Source organism: Oreochromis aureus, linkage group 1, assembly GCF_013358895.1.
Source record: "Oreochromis aureus strain Israel breed Guangdong linkage group 1, ZZ_aureus, whole genome shotgun sequence".
Taxonomy (NCBI): Eukaryota; Metazoa; Chordata; class Actinopteri; order Cichliformes; family Cichlidae; genus Oreochromis; species Oreochromis aureus.
In genome coordinates this window covers 2,641,648-2,655,151 of record NC_052942.1, presented here as the reverse complement: position 1 = coordinate 2,655,151, position 13,504 = coordinate 2,641,648, and the positions used below count along the sequence as shown (strand labels likewise).

At 40.0% G+C, this 13,504-nt stretch overlaps 2 protein-coding genes across 4 annotated transcripts in view; both read right to left on the bottom strand.

Moving 5' to 3' along the window:
* LOC116329701 (golgin subfamily B member 1-like) overlaps window positions 1–4,731 on the bottom strand; it is a 43,368-nt gene extending 38,637 nt beyond the window's left edge. For all 3 annotated transcript variants that reach the window (XM_039619609.1, XM_039619574.1, XM_039619645.1), the window contains exons 1-3: window positions 4,596–4,731; window positions 2,413–2,471; window positions 1,519–1,674 (exon numbers count right to left, since the gene is read on the bottom strand). In XM_039619609.1, coding sequence (XP_039475543.1) covers window positions 1,519–1,674; window positions 2,413–2,457 — 201 coding nt within the window. In that variant the 5' untranslated portion in view covers window positions 2,458–2,471; window positions 4,596–4,731. The remainder of the gene's footprint in view (window positions 1–1,518; window positions 1,675–2,412; window positions 2,472–4,595) is intronic.
* Window positions 4,732–9,002: 4,271 nt separating this feature from the next.
* On the bottom strand, window positions 9,003–11,855 carry guca1g (guanylate cyclase activator 1g). The gene is made up of 4 exons (XM_031751770.1): window positions 11,661–11,855; window positions 11,429–11,578; window positions 10,564–10,660; window positions 9,003–9,133 (listed from the first exon to the last, which is right to left on the bottom strand). Exons 1-4 carry the CDS (start codon window positions 11,853–11,855, stop codon window positions 9,003–9,005), a joined length of 573 nt encoding a protein of 190 aa, XP_031607630.1.
* Between the last annotated feature and the right edge of the window lie 1,649 nt (window positions 11,856–13,504).

Sequence of the window (13,504 nt, the reverse complement as noted above, 5' to 3'; positions counted from 1 at the left end):
TTGCCTCTGGGTACCAGCACAGGGGATTTTTAATCAAACAACCAAGATGGAACTCAAGTGCAGATTTTCAGCTTCAACTCAAGGAGTTTAACAAAAGTCTTGCATCAACAGTTTAGGATTTACAGACATCTGTACCCTCATTATTCCACCAGAAAGTAAGTAGATAAAAGATATGAAACTGAGTGAACTGAGCACTAAGCTCGAACTTGTAAGACACAGCAAAAACTTTAATACTGGCTAAATCGATAAACTGGTGCATTCAGCCAATCCATCCAAGCCCAGACATCTCCACTAGCCTATCCAGGGGAACACAGACTTTTTCAGGCCAGCTGAGAATCTCTCCACTGTGTACAGGGTTGACCCGAGGGCCTCCTCCAAGAAGAACATGTACGAAACACCTCACCCAGAAAGCGTCAGGTCAGATGCCCAAACCACCTTTCAATATAGAGGAATAGCAGCTCTACACTTCACACTTGCCTTGCAGCAGCAGATTTGAGCAGCCACCTCTCTCTACCCAGCCTTCTTCAGAATGATGCCAAAGTTCTGCTGGAGGTGGGAATTAAACTTCATGTGGACCCGGGCCACTGCAACATGCTCCCAGTACACCCTCACTATGTGTTTGGGTGTGTCTAGCCTTTTCAGCATCCTCTGCCAAATCACCCCCAGGTGGTGAACAGACGACAGCTCAGCTCCTCTCTTCACCCAACTGTCTAACAGTGTAATTCAGTGCATAAGTATAAAGGACAGTCAGGATGACAGTCAAGCCATGTGCTGAGGAGACCCCAACTATATCTAGCTGGTATTGCTTAACCTCACGCACGAGTTCAAGCTCCTTCCCCACCAGAGACGTGATAACACATACACAGCTAGTTTCAACAGCCAAGAATCAGACCACCAGGGCCTCCGCCTTTGCTGCCTGTCACATTTTGCATCCATTTCTACAGCACCTTGTGCAGTTGGTGAGTCCACAGGAGGACAGACCCATGTATCCTCTATACATGCTATATTCACCCAGGCACCACAGGCCAATGCCTGCCCAACAGGTCGGGGACACAGTAACTCTGTCTTGGGCAGGGTGAATCAGTCCCTTAATTTTTTCATTCAACTATTAAAAGCAATCCTTACATTAAAAATTTTATAAGATTGTCCAATTACTTTTAAACCTCTGAAATGGAGGATGTATGTATGTATGTATAAAAATAACGAAATAGCTATAATTGCTACAGTTAATGCAATGCTTGTGTTAAAGCCTTGAATAAAGCTGAAAGTTTGCACTTCAATCATATACTGACGGTTTAATTTAAAAACCACTCTGATGATGCTAGAAATATATAATTATCAAAATACTAATGGACCTGACTGTATGATAACTGGCTAGCATAGTGAACTCAAAAGCTAGCACGTTTTTCATGGTTTAATCAGGGAAATATGATCCTTGTTTGGCACAACTGGACAACACTGTCCTACCAGATGCACAGCTCTTTATTGGAGTAACATTGTAGAAGAAACTGTCCCCACCTTCAGCTGGTCATCTTTGGAGCAAAGAACTGCATCTTTTTCACGAATCATCTCCTTCAGCTGAGTGACAAGCTGCTCAGTCTGGGTCAGCCTCTCTGCCATTTCTTCCACAGGAATCTCTCCGCCACCGGCATGGCTGGGTGGAGAGCCCGAGCCCTGAGAAGAGACAGACGAGGTGGTGAGTCAGAGAAAGGAACACTGAGAATGTTGCAGTGAGTGCGCTCACATTTATTTGCAACACAAAATGCTGCTTTGTTTGGAAACTGTGTACTGTAGAGTATGCAGAGACTGAACATATATATGAGTGAGAAGTATTAGAATGATAATGTAGTAATAATACTGTAATATTATAATAGAGTGCAGAAAATGCAAAATATGATTTGCAAATTGACACTGATTACGTCAGTTAGTCAGAACTAATCCGAATGTCAACATATGAGCTATAAAGCAAAGAGGATCCGGATGTGAGGAGCTTTAAGCTTTAATAGTGACTCCCTGCCCTCACAGGCAGCCAAGTCAAAGCCAGCAGTCCAACAATTTCCAGTTCATCTGGATACGAAATGCACTGCTTAGCTTACGCCAGGTTTCCTTTCAGCTAATTTAATGCCTTTTATATAATAATGACACCACATAAGATGACGTGAAATGATTCATCACAGTGTGAAAAATGCTGTCAGGTACATAGAAAGGTTACTCTGTAGCATTTGTAGCAGCTGTGGCTTTGAAAAGGTGATGGAGGCAAAATCTGGAAACAGTCCAGTGTTCCAGTGTGCCAAAGTGTAGCACTTTAAGGGCTTAATGCATGTGTAATCTTTCAGAATATAGTTTGTTATCAGTGATAATCAGTGATTACTGAGCCTTCGAGGAATGGGAAATGAGCACATGTGTACTTACTCCAGAGCCAGGCTCTCCCTCTTCACCCGAAAACCATTTAAGCATGGTTTCTCCTGGACCTGAAACATTAACACAAAAAGTAAATGTTCACAGAGTAACAATGTGTCTCCTTTCAGTTCTCTTCAGTGTGTTACAAGAAGAAAATCTGCATGTATTATTCACCACATCTTTATACTTTGTCCTTACAGCACACACCTCTACATCCCATCTACCTATTAAAATAATTTACTCTATTATTTAAACTTTTCACTGATTGCTCTTTTAAATTAAATTTTTTTTTACTGCTATGGTGAATATTCATATTAAACAATTTGCTCAGTGTAAGTACAAATACTCCCTGTGAGCCAAGAGGCAGTTTTGTTTTGGTTTTTATCTTGTTTCTGTATAATGGCAATGAACAGATATCTGTACCATGGTCACCTCGGGCACACAGCTCTGATTGTGAGCCTAAAAGCCCCACCCACCTGCTTTTAAAATTTCTGTTTACAAAGAGTAGAAGAAGAAGGGGTGAACGGGAAGGAGCAGTATATCTTGTTTCAGATAGGATAAAATGAGGGCCTGCAAAATAATGATTATGGAACTGTGAATCATCCAAAGCAATATGCTGGGGTAATTATCCCATTTCTTTTATATCAGCAAGGTTTTTGGCATCCAACAACTCTCAAAACAAAACAGTCTAATGAGGATAAAACTATTTCTTTTGCATTCACTCGTCACCTCTCTTATAGTGGTGCACTTTAGCCTCTTCACTTTTGTTTAGTTCAGGATGAGCCAAGGTGACTCAAAGTCAGCTTTTGTTCAGGAAGGACTATGTGGAAGAAGTACAAGTCATAAGATTTCACTAAGTAAACCTTTAGAAGAACTATTAAAGCCTTGTGGTGAGTCAGCTGCTGCCTAGGGTGTGGAGACAATGGTTGCCCTTGTGAGACGGACTTTATGTCAGAAACACTATTTAGTCTGAGCCTAACGTTCTCTCAAAAAATGTTTATAATTGACAACAAAAGCCTCTAATAAATGTAAATGAATTAGAAGGTCAGCATTCACAACATTACAGGCAACACAAGACTGTGCTCACAATGTCCGCTCTTAAAATATTTACTAGCACTCTAGAATATCAGATTGACTGAGGAGTGCAGGAAGGTTTTCAGGTCATTTAACCTGAGCTAACAGGACAAAGCTATGCCAAGTCAGACAAGGGGCTGTTTGGATGGTGACCAAGGATAGATTTAAATATAACTGTAAAGACTTTCTAACTTTACAACAGGCCATCAGCTGATTTGGAACAATAAAAGGCACGTCCTTCCTTAAATCCAGACTGACCGGTGTTGATCTTCCACTCAAACCACTGCAAGACTAAATCCAAGCTTAAACTGACCACGACTCGAGGCCCTGTGCTTCCCATAGTGCACCAACAGGGTGCACGATCAGCCAAATTCATTCAGCTCGCTGAACCGTCCAACCCACGTGACGCAAGGTGGAACTATCAGGTCAAACTGGTTTTCCGATTCATGCCACAGTGTAGCTTTTCATGAATTTTAGGACTTTTTTAGGTTTCTGCGAATTATACCCACAAACACAAGTTTCAAGCAACAATGAACCACAAGCAAGAAGAACAACTGAAGTCTGCATGAAGTCTATAACGCAGAATCGTTCCCGGCCAGACTGGGAATGTGTGGTATTTTATCCTTAAATCCTCCTAGTGTGACTAATATATGGAAATTAGGAGTACAGTTTAAACTACTGCAGGCAAACATTGTTGAAACACCAGCTCGCGTTTATATGCTGATTATACACACACTAAATTCATAATAGAATCGCCATGTTATAGGAGGAAAAATAAGAAATGTAGCGTCTCTAACATTTGATCGACATTAGCCGAGCTTGAGTTAGCAGCCGGGATCAGCAATTCTTACAACTGACCGTCCCGTACCACAAGTCATCCGACCTCATAACGCTTCGCACTTCGTTCAGCAGCAGGTCTTTAGGGGTTGCCCTGTGCAGGTCGGTCGGTTGTTTTAAAAATGACCAGGTATAGCTAACGCTAATCCAACCAGCTAACTTAATCTTGTCAGCTATGCAGCTACATGCTAACATAGTTAGCTCTGAATTTCATCTTGGCCGCACGAGAAATTCGCTATGTCATGCATCTTATACCCGGTAAAACGTTACTTTCAACAGCTCACCGGGTTCACAAAGTCATGAAGAATCCACTTCAAAGATCACCACGTTGACCAAATCCTGCAATATTACATTTTTATTCTTCTTGATGACTAAAGTGAAACGGGACAGATTGCTCACGTTTGTCAACAGACAATTGGGAGGACAATGCGCATGCGCATTTCTGTTATCTTTACGGGAGTGCGGAGTGTACCCATCTCTGTATAATTATTAACGAGTTACACAGTGCATATAAAAATAATGTATTTGTCCACAATAAAGGGGTTAAGTCTTCCATTAGCTAAACATTTAAATTTAAACACTGGAATAGGCATGCTGTACTCGCCAATCCTTATCAAAGAGAAACCAGCGACCAAGAGAATGATCGGCTTACCATTTCCGCTTTCGTTTACACGGCCCTTTGCTGAACCCTAATTTTGTTGGCAAGCAGCACGTTCGTACAATATAATATTTATATTGTACGAACGTGATATTTATATTGTACGAACGTGATAATTATGCATATTGTAATAACGTGATATTATATTGTTCAAACATCAAAAGTTTATTGTACAAACATGATAGTATATTGTACAAACATGAAAAGTATCTTGTTAGAACAATAAACTTTTCACGTTATAACGTGATATACTTCTATTTTTCTTTTGCCTGGGTGGCAGCTCTACGCTTCCGTATAATTGTTTACTAAATGTCTGAGGTGTGAAATAAACCGCAATGGAGCAAAATATGGGTGTGTGTGGTTGGAGGATGTGTTCGTGCGTGCGCGCGCGCGAGCGGGGGCGCGAACATTTTTCTTGTAAAACAAGGGGGGCCTGGCAAAAAAGTTTGGGAACCACTGCACTATGGCAACCCTTAAAGGGAGCGTGTTGTTAATAATCGTTTTATGTTTTTTGCGACTAACAATAAGAACAATACTTTTACATTACATATAAACATACCTATAAAGTACGCAGTATGCTGTAAAGTAAGCAATGCTGCATACAACTGGCTATTTTAAAAATGACCACAGAGGTGTGCAACCTTTGTAATCTGCTTAACTCTGCATTTATCAGTAAAACTCTTTGGGCTATTAAACATTGGTTACAAATTGAGTACAAACACACACATTTACTTTATTCAAAAGTGGTAAGTGCAAGGCGCCAAACTCCATCTTTATTTTATGTTTTATTCAAACTCCTGAGAAAGTTGTTCATGTCTTTTGGCAGCTGCATGTTCCACACTTTTCACCAGCTGGTCACTGCCCATGTCTGTCCCTGTTATTAGCTGAACTCAAACATCTACTGCAGCAAAAAACACGGCTGATGACAGCTGTGAGTTTACACATGCTAAACACTAGTGAGACACAAGAAACAACCCTCAGGGCTAAAAAATACGGCCAAAGTAAAATGACAAGAATTGAGACTGCCTCCTAATCCACATATACTTCTGTGTTAATGCCCAGTTTTACAACAGAAATAAAGAGTATAGCTAACAGCTTACTTTTTAAAGCCATATGCAAAAGTTACACGCTTTTTAGACCATATTTAATTATACCACACAAGGAAATAAACTTGATGTCAACCTTAGAATTGGCTTAAAATTTATAGATATTACATGCTTAATGTGCTTGAAATGCCACCCCATTTATACCAAATTCCATGAGATCACGTTGGGCCTGTACATCTGGTCCTCTGCAATTGTAGACTTTGAAATTATTTAGAATTTAGAATTGGATGATTTATCACTGTAATTATAAGTGTCTGCCATAAACGCAATCATAGATACCTAAATTATGCACTTTTGGAATGCAGATTCGTCAAATCTGCAGCATGAAACCTGCTCATGAAATAAAGTGAAGTTGACCAATTAGTCATTTGACATACAGTGAAGGAAATCTCAGTGTTCCAAGTCCCCTGGATTTGAGAAATCGGGTTTAATGAACGTAAGAATTTTTTGGAATTAACTGTTAAACCTTTAGTGCATTCATAGCTTCATATCTTTTTTATATATGATGCTGTCTTTTGTACAGACAGACATCTATCACCAGATCTCCTGCACATGGAGAATACACAATAACAAGACACTACAATTCACTTATCAAAACACAAATGTTATTATAGTTTAAATGAAAGTTAATAAAGCTTTCATCTCTGATATTAAAGAAGAAAATGTTTAAATATCAAAAATTACAGAGAGTTTTGTTTGACGTTCACAGCTTTAAAAGACAAAACTGGGCTTCAGCCTAGATGTGTACAAACTGCTGACCTGAGTGAGTAACTAGTACAGTGTGAAAAACGAAGAAAATGCAACATGATGTAAAAAAAATATATATATATATTTTATTAATAAAATAATTGCACATTTCATATAAATGATCTTTCAAGTTCACCAGGAAACCTTTCGATGTCCAAAGAGGAAGTGAAACACTACAGAAATATCTGTGCTGATGAACTACTTAACTCTAAATATGTTGAGACCACATATATTTTCGAGTATTCTCCTGAAATCAGATGATAGTTTGATGGCATCAGGTGCAAAATAATCTCCTGTCCTGTCCTGTGTCATCCCACATGTACAGTATGTAGTGTAATTTGTACATAAAGTGACAAATCCACATATAATTATACCAGTTTTGGTATCTCTCAGCTCCTTGTTTTGGTTTGTTTTTTACCGTATTGCCTGGTTTTATCAGAAAGTTTCTTTTAGACTCTCTTGCCAAATGATAAAATGGCAGACACACAACTTGCTGTGAACAAAACATGTTTTTGTTTGCTGTAAAAGGGCAAAGGAAGTTGCTGTAATAAGTTTAAATGGATACATTATTACACGTGACAAAGATTCCAAGTGCAACAAAGAAACAAAAGTCATGTTCACATTCAGTGTTACGCTGCCTCCTTTGGCACACTGCTGCATGACATAATACAGTGTTATTGTTATTTATTCCAATACCTTTGCACTTTTCGTTAATAATGTTCTTAGACATCACACCAGTTTGTGAAAGAAATGATTCAATAAATCAATAAATGAAACAAACTGTAGTTATGCATTGTTCCACCACTCTGCAGGGTATGTGCTGCTACTATTAGCACATACCATCATGTGGAATATAAAGAGAGCCTTTTCTGGAGGCACTCTTAGGTGGGAAAAGTTGCATCTGAACAAACTAGAAGACTTCCAGAATGTCCTTTACATATATGACACTAAAGTGGACAAGTTTAACCATAACATACCTCACCGAAGAAGAAACAGCACAGCAGAAACAGTCTTTACCAACTGTCAAGCACACAGTGGTGGAGGGGTGATGATTTGGGCTTGGATCACTTGCAGTCATGGAAAACTCTGTATTCCAAAGTGTTCTAGTGTCAAATGTGAGGCCATTTTATCTTATCTTATCTTATCTTATCTTATCTTATCTTATCTTATCTTATCTTATCTTATCTTATCTTATCTTATCTTATCTATCCAGGAGCTAAAGTTTGGCTAAAACTGGGTCATACAACAGAACACTGATCCAAGCGCACCAGCACATAAAGGCTAAAAAAGAACGTGTCAACGTTTTGCCTCAGCACGAGCAAAATTCAGACCTGAGTCTGAGTGAACTGCTGTGCATAAATGATTTACTTGCAAACCTCAATCAACACTATTGTAAAGAAGAGTTGGTCAAAATCCTCAACAGAGAATGGATAGATTGATAAATTCATATAGTAAATAATTCCTTTAAGTTATTGCTGTTGAAAAGAAGACCTGCAGGCTAACTATTACTCTATAACTATATAGAGTCCTATCAGGAATGTCTTTTTCACATGACTGTAAGTATCTTTCATTACGTTACTCTGATGATTGAACACTACAGGAGTAACAGAAGAGGTTCGTGTATAATGTCCAAATCAAGAATATACAGCCTCATCATAATAACTAATTATATATAAATATGCTTAAATAAGGTGTGCTTCAGTTTTTTGTTGACAGTGTAAATTAACTCTATCTCTCTGTATAAATATATTTATAACATATGATCCTGTATGGGTAACCATTATGGATCTAAGAATATAATAATAACACATGAATATGAATTTACATCAGCTGCATTTACCAAGACGTTTTGTGAGTTTCGATTTCTTTAGCTGGACAAATGTTGCTTGATATCCTGAAACAGTGTGTGACTAACTAAAGTTACTGCACACATTTTTTTCTTTTTGTTCTTCTTTTTCTTTTGAGTCCAGTCCAGTTTTGACATTTTGAAAAGAAGCTCGGACCACAGATACAAAGCAATGCCTGTTGGACTGTTGGACCAACCACCCCTGCTGAACTGCACCTATGAAACAGCGCGCTGTGCTCCAGCTCCAAGTTGCAGGAAGATGAACGTGGAGACAAAGTCAAACTTTTAAACCTCAGGTATGTAGATAGCACCACTCTGTCGGCCTCCAAATAAATCATGTGGCTGATTGCAGTCTGCCGCAGTTCTGAATGACCCAGCCGGTGGCGTTGACATCAAGCTTCAGTAGGTTCATGACCCATTCATCCTTCTGAGCTCCCTCCATGAACTCCAACAAGGTTATCTCACCTGTTGGGCACAAAAGCACAATCCACACTGTTGACTTTATACCATGGCTTCTATGATGGTTGGGAAAAAGTCACGTTTTTGCATTGTTACGTCTACACCACCACAGGGAATTGTACATTAAATAATCAAAATGTAACTGAAGTGCTGACTTGCAGCTTTAATTCAAGGGGTCTTAGTTCTTTCTTTTTTTTGCATTAAATGTTTAAGAATTACAGCTTTTTCTAGAAACAGTGCCCCAGTTTAAAGGCTCAAAATGAATGGTATAATTGACTGACAACCACTTTCATGGCCAGGTAAGGTCTGCCTCCTTGCTGTTTAATGACAAATGAAGCAGACATGATATCTGAAGTTCAATCAAAAAGTAAAATCTGTATTTTATTTGTTGCTTTTCACTGTAATTGTAATGTAATTGTAAATATGGGGCCTAAAGAGGCATTAGTGTGAGAAAGAGAGGCCATCATTAGAGTGAAAAATCCAAATGAACCTTTCAGAGAGGCAGAGATTGTTCAAAAAGAATGAGTGCACAGCTCAGGAATAAAGACGGAAAGACCACAGAGGGCAAGGAGAGTGCACGATGGCAGAATTATTTCTAGTTAAGAAGAACAACTTCACAACAACTGCTGAAACAATAAAATGTTCTTACATAAAAACTGTTCCAAAAACAGATTTTAGTTACTAAAAACAAGCTTATTAAGGGTGGATCCACATCAGACTCTATTACTGTCTGAGTAACCACCACAGATCCATCAGCGAGCCATGTTCTCTCGCTGCTAATGTTATCTTCAGTGTCTGTCACCTACAGTTTGTCCTGTCAGGTGAGAGCTGAATAATCAGATTTAAATATCTAATGTAAAATTATGGCAGTATAAAGAAATGTACATATTTTTTAATCAGATCTTTATTCTGTCTATGATGGTGACAGAGTGAACAAAGCTCATTTAAAAAAATCCTTTCTTTAGATAAATTTCATGGCCCACAATGATGCATTCATATTACACAGTCCACTGCATGGAAATTGAAGCTCTGCTCTTTTTGCCACAGTGAATCCAAGTATCAGCGCTCCAGTGATGACGATATACTCAGAGATGATTAAAGAGACTCTCAGAAGAAGCTCCAAGACTTCATCACCTCAGAGTTTATGATTAGATGCATATTTTATTACACCTGCTTCCTCCTTAGAAGAGACAACTGGAACATCTAAATACTTAAAACTAAAAGTGGGTCGTTAACGATAAAGTCGGGTTAGGTTGTGGTGATTTACTACTTTGGATACATTGAAATGAAAACAGAACATATATGAAGTCAGTATAGGAACAAACTACAGTGACATGAGACCATGAGACATAACATGTCTCATGTCTAAGGTATCACCAAAAGAATTAAGAACAATCACAGCATATTCACAACATAGTGTAGTGGTTTACACTCACCATCATTGTTCTGGTCAACCAGCTCAAAGATTCGGTCACAGATTTGGGATGGAGTCATGCTGATGTGAGTCTTCTGGAGTTTGATTTTGTAAAGAATCTGTATGAGACACATGAAATGATCAAGCACACTCACATTCAATTTAGATCTAATTTCCTAAATATACAGTGTGTTGTCCTCCAATATGCTGACAGGAAAGTTTGTTCTGTTCTGACTGGGTAGACTGAACAAAGTGCCAAAGCTTTGTTTCTTTGTGATTTGCTAAACATGATGCATAGCTGAAAAAAGATCCAGGTGCGGACAGCATATTGTGTTGTGGTCTAACACACACACACACACACACACACACACACACACACACACACACACACACACACACACCAAAAAAAAGGCTAGATGTGTACACACCTGGTCTATTTGCTCACAAATAAGATTTTTTTTAACATCAGTTAACAAATTAATGACTTAGAATTACTAAGATTTGTTATTTCAACAAGGAAACAATAAAAAGTGTTTAAAGTTTTTCTTTTACCTTAAATGACCAGCATTTATGTCTCCAAATTTAGAAGCTTCAAGTAAATTACAACAGCAGTCTCCCAGAATGGCCTGATTATGTCCAAGTGTTTATCTAATGCCCCGTGAGGCTACATTACATGACCCCTGGGCCTAATCTGGTGCACAGCAGTAGTACTTTAAGCCGTCTTGAAAAGATTTGTGTTATGAAACCAGGTAATTTCTCACAGTTAAGGCAGATTACACTTTGTTCCAGATGATCCTCCTTCTCTACAAATCTTCACTCTTAACATACTGTTCAAAATGAAAAGAAAAGCCGAGTAGGAAAACTTTGAATCACACAGTTTATCTTACCCTGACAAGCCGTTTCACCTCCGTCCTGTCCAGCCTGCCGTTTCCATCATTGTCATACATCTTGAAGGACCACTTGAGCCGATCTTCAAGATTACCTCGTAAGATCAAGTGAAGTGCTGCCACATACTCGAGGAAATCCAGTGTGTTATCCTGTTTAAAAATAACAAAAAGGTACATTTACAGGAAAGTTGTACATTTATTTTTGCAAAGACAAATTGTTCCGTCTTTTTACCTTGTTTGTGTCGAACGAGTTGAATATTGTTTCTATGAAAAGGGACTCCTCTACAGAGCTGCTTGAGACTCCAAAGATCTTCTTGAGCTCATGCAGGTGCAGGGCACCGCTTGGACACTCCTTCATAAAAATGACACACAGCTCATGAATCCGTGCCAAGTCCATCTCCTCATTGTGACTTTCCTCTTGTCCCATGGCCTCTGCCAGCTTGAAGGAAAAAAACCTGAGTTTGTTTGTATGGAAGTTCTGCAGAAAGGACTGTAAGGCGTCTGCATACACAGTCAAACTAAAGAGCTTTGGACTGCTGCTTAGCCTCGCTCTGACCAACCTGACAGGGGCATGACAGGTTACTGACACGTTAATCTTTTAACTTGCTAATCTCTTGACTTTTAATCAGCAACATCTTGTTATAACACGTCTGAAAGTTTGGCACTGGATGTCATCACATGTGCCAACAGCAGTGATTACTGTGGTGTCTACTTAATGGTAAATTGTGTGGTTAATTAAACCAGCTCTCTCTGATATTAGCAGCCTGTCTGTCATTAGATATGTGCTGCAGCAGAAAGAAACATGGCGCTCAAAGAACTGTAAATAGAAATTCTGTAACAGCACGGAGATAACTTATGGTGAAGGGGTGGGATTAAGTAAGTGTCACTTCTTCCCACTCCTTTTCCATATGTAACTGAATCAGAACAGGTGAAGCAATGTTCGAATGCCCATCCATCCATCAATCTTCTTCCGCTTATCTGGGACCGGGTCGCGGGGGCAGCAGCACAAGCAGAGAAGCCTCTCCCCAGCCACGTCCTCCAGCTTGTTTGGGGGAACACCAAGGCGTTCCCAGGCCAGCCAAGAGATATAATCTCTAATCTCTATAATCTAACCCTAACCTGTATGTTGTCCAGGGGCTTTTGCTCCCTGGTAGGGTCTCCTATTGCAAAGACATCACTCTTGACAAAAAGCGATTCAGAAGACCCCTATGAGTGAAAGACCGAGGGAACAGTTCACCCTGCCTGGGATAGTCAAAGGAGTTTGCAAAGAAAAGCGTCTGGACTTCTTTAAGTTGCTTGAAGACGTTTCACCTCTCATCCGAGAAGCTTCTTCAGTTCTAAGGTCAAATGGCCGAGAGTCCCAGATTTAAACCCAGTGGGAATATCCCCCCAAGGAGGGACAAAGGACCCCCTGGTGATCCTCTAATCACATGCGTCAAGGTGTGAAAGCGGGTGTGGGACCTAATCAGCCAGGGTTTCGGGTGAGCCCATTGTGAAACCTGGCCCCACCTTGTCATGTGAATTCCTGAGGTCAGATGGCCCAGGATGTGAGTGGGCGTTAAGGCGTCTGGGAGGAACTCAAAACTGGATTATAGATGGCAGACAGTTGGTGTCGTAAACCACCGCCTCTGTTCAAAGATGGTCGCTCACAGTGGACATAGATGGCCTCTTTCACTCCTCTTTCAAACCATCTGTCCTCTCTGTCCAATATGTGAACATTGGCATCCTCGAAAGAGTGACCTTTGACCTTAAGATGCAGATGGACAGCTGAGTCTTGTCCTGTGGAGGTGGCTCTTCTATGTTGTGCCATACGCTTGTGAAGTGGCTGTTTGGTCTCTCCAATGTAGAGGTCTGGGCATTCCTCGCTGCACTGTACAGCATACACCACGTTGTTCAGTCTGTGTTTTGGAGTTTTGTCTTTCGGGTGAACCAGTTTCTGTCTGAGTGTGTTGCTGGGTCTGAAACACACTCAGACACAAACTGGTTGAGTTCCCTCCCCAGACGCCTTAGCGCCCACTCACATCCTGGGCCATCTGACCTCAGGAATTCACATGACAAGGTGGGGCCAGGTTTCAC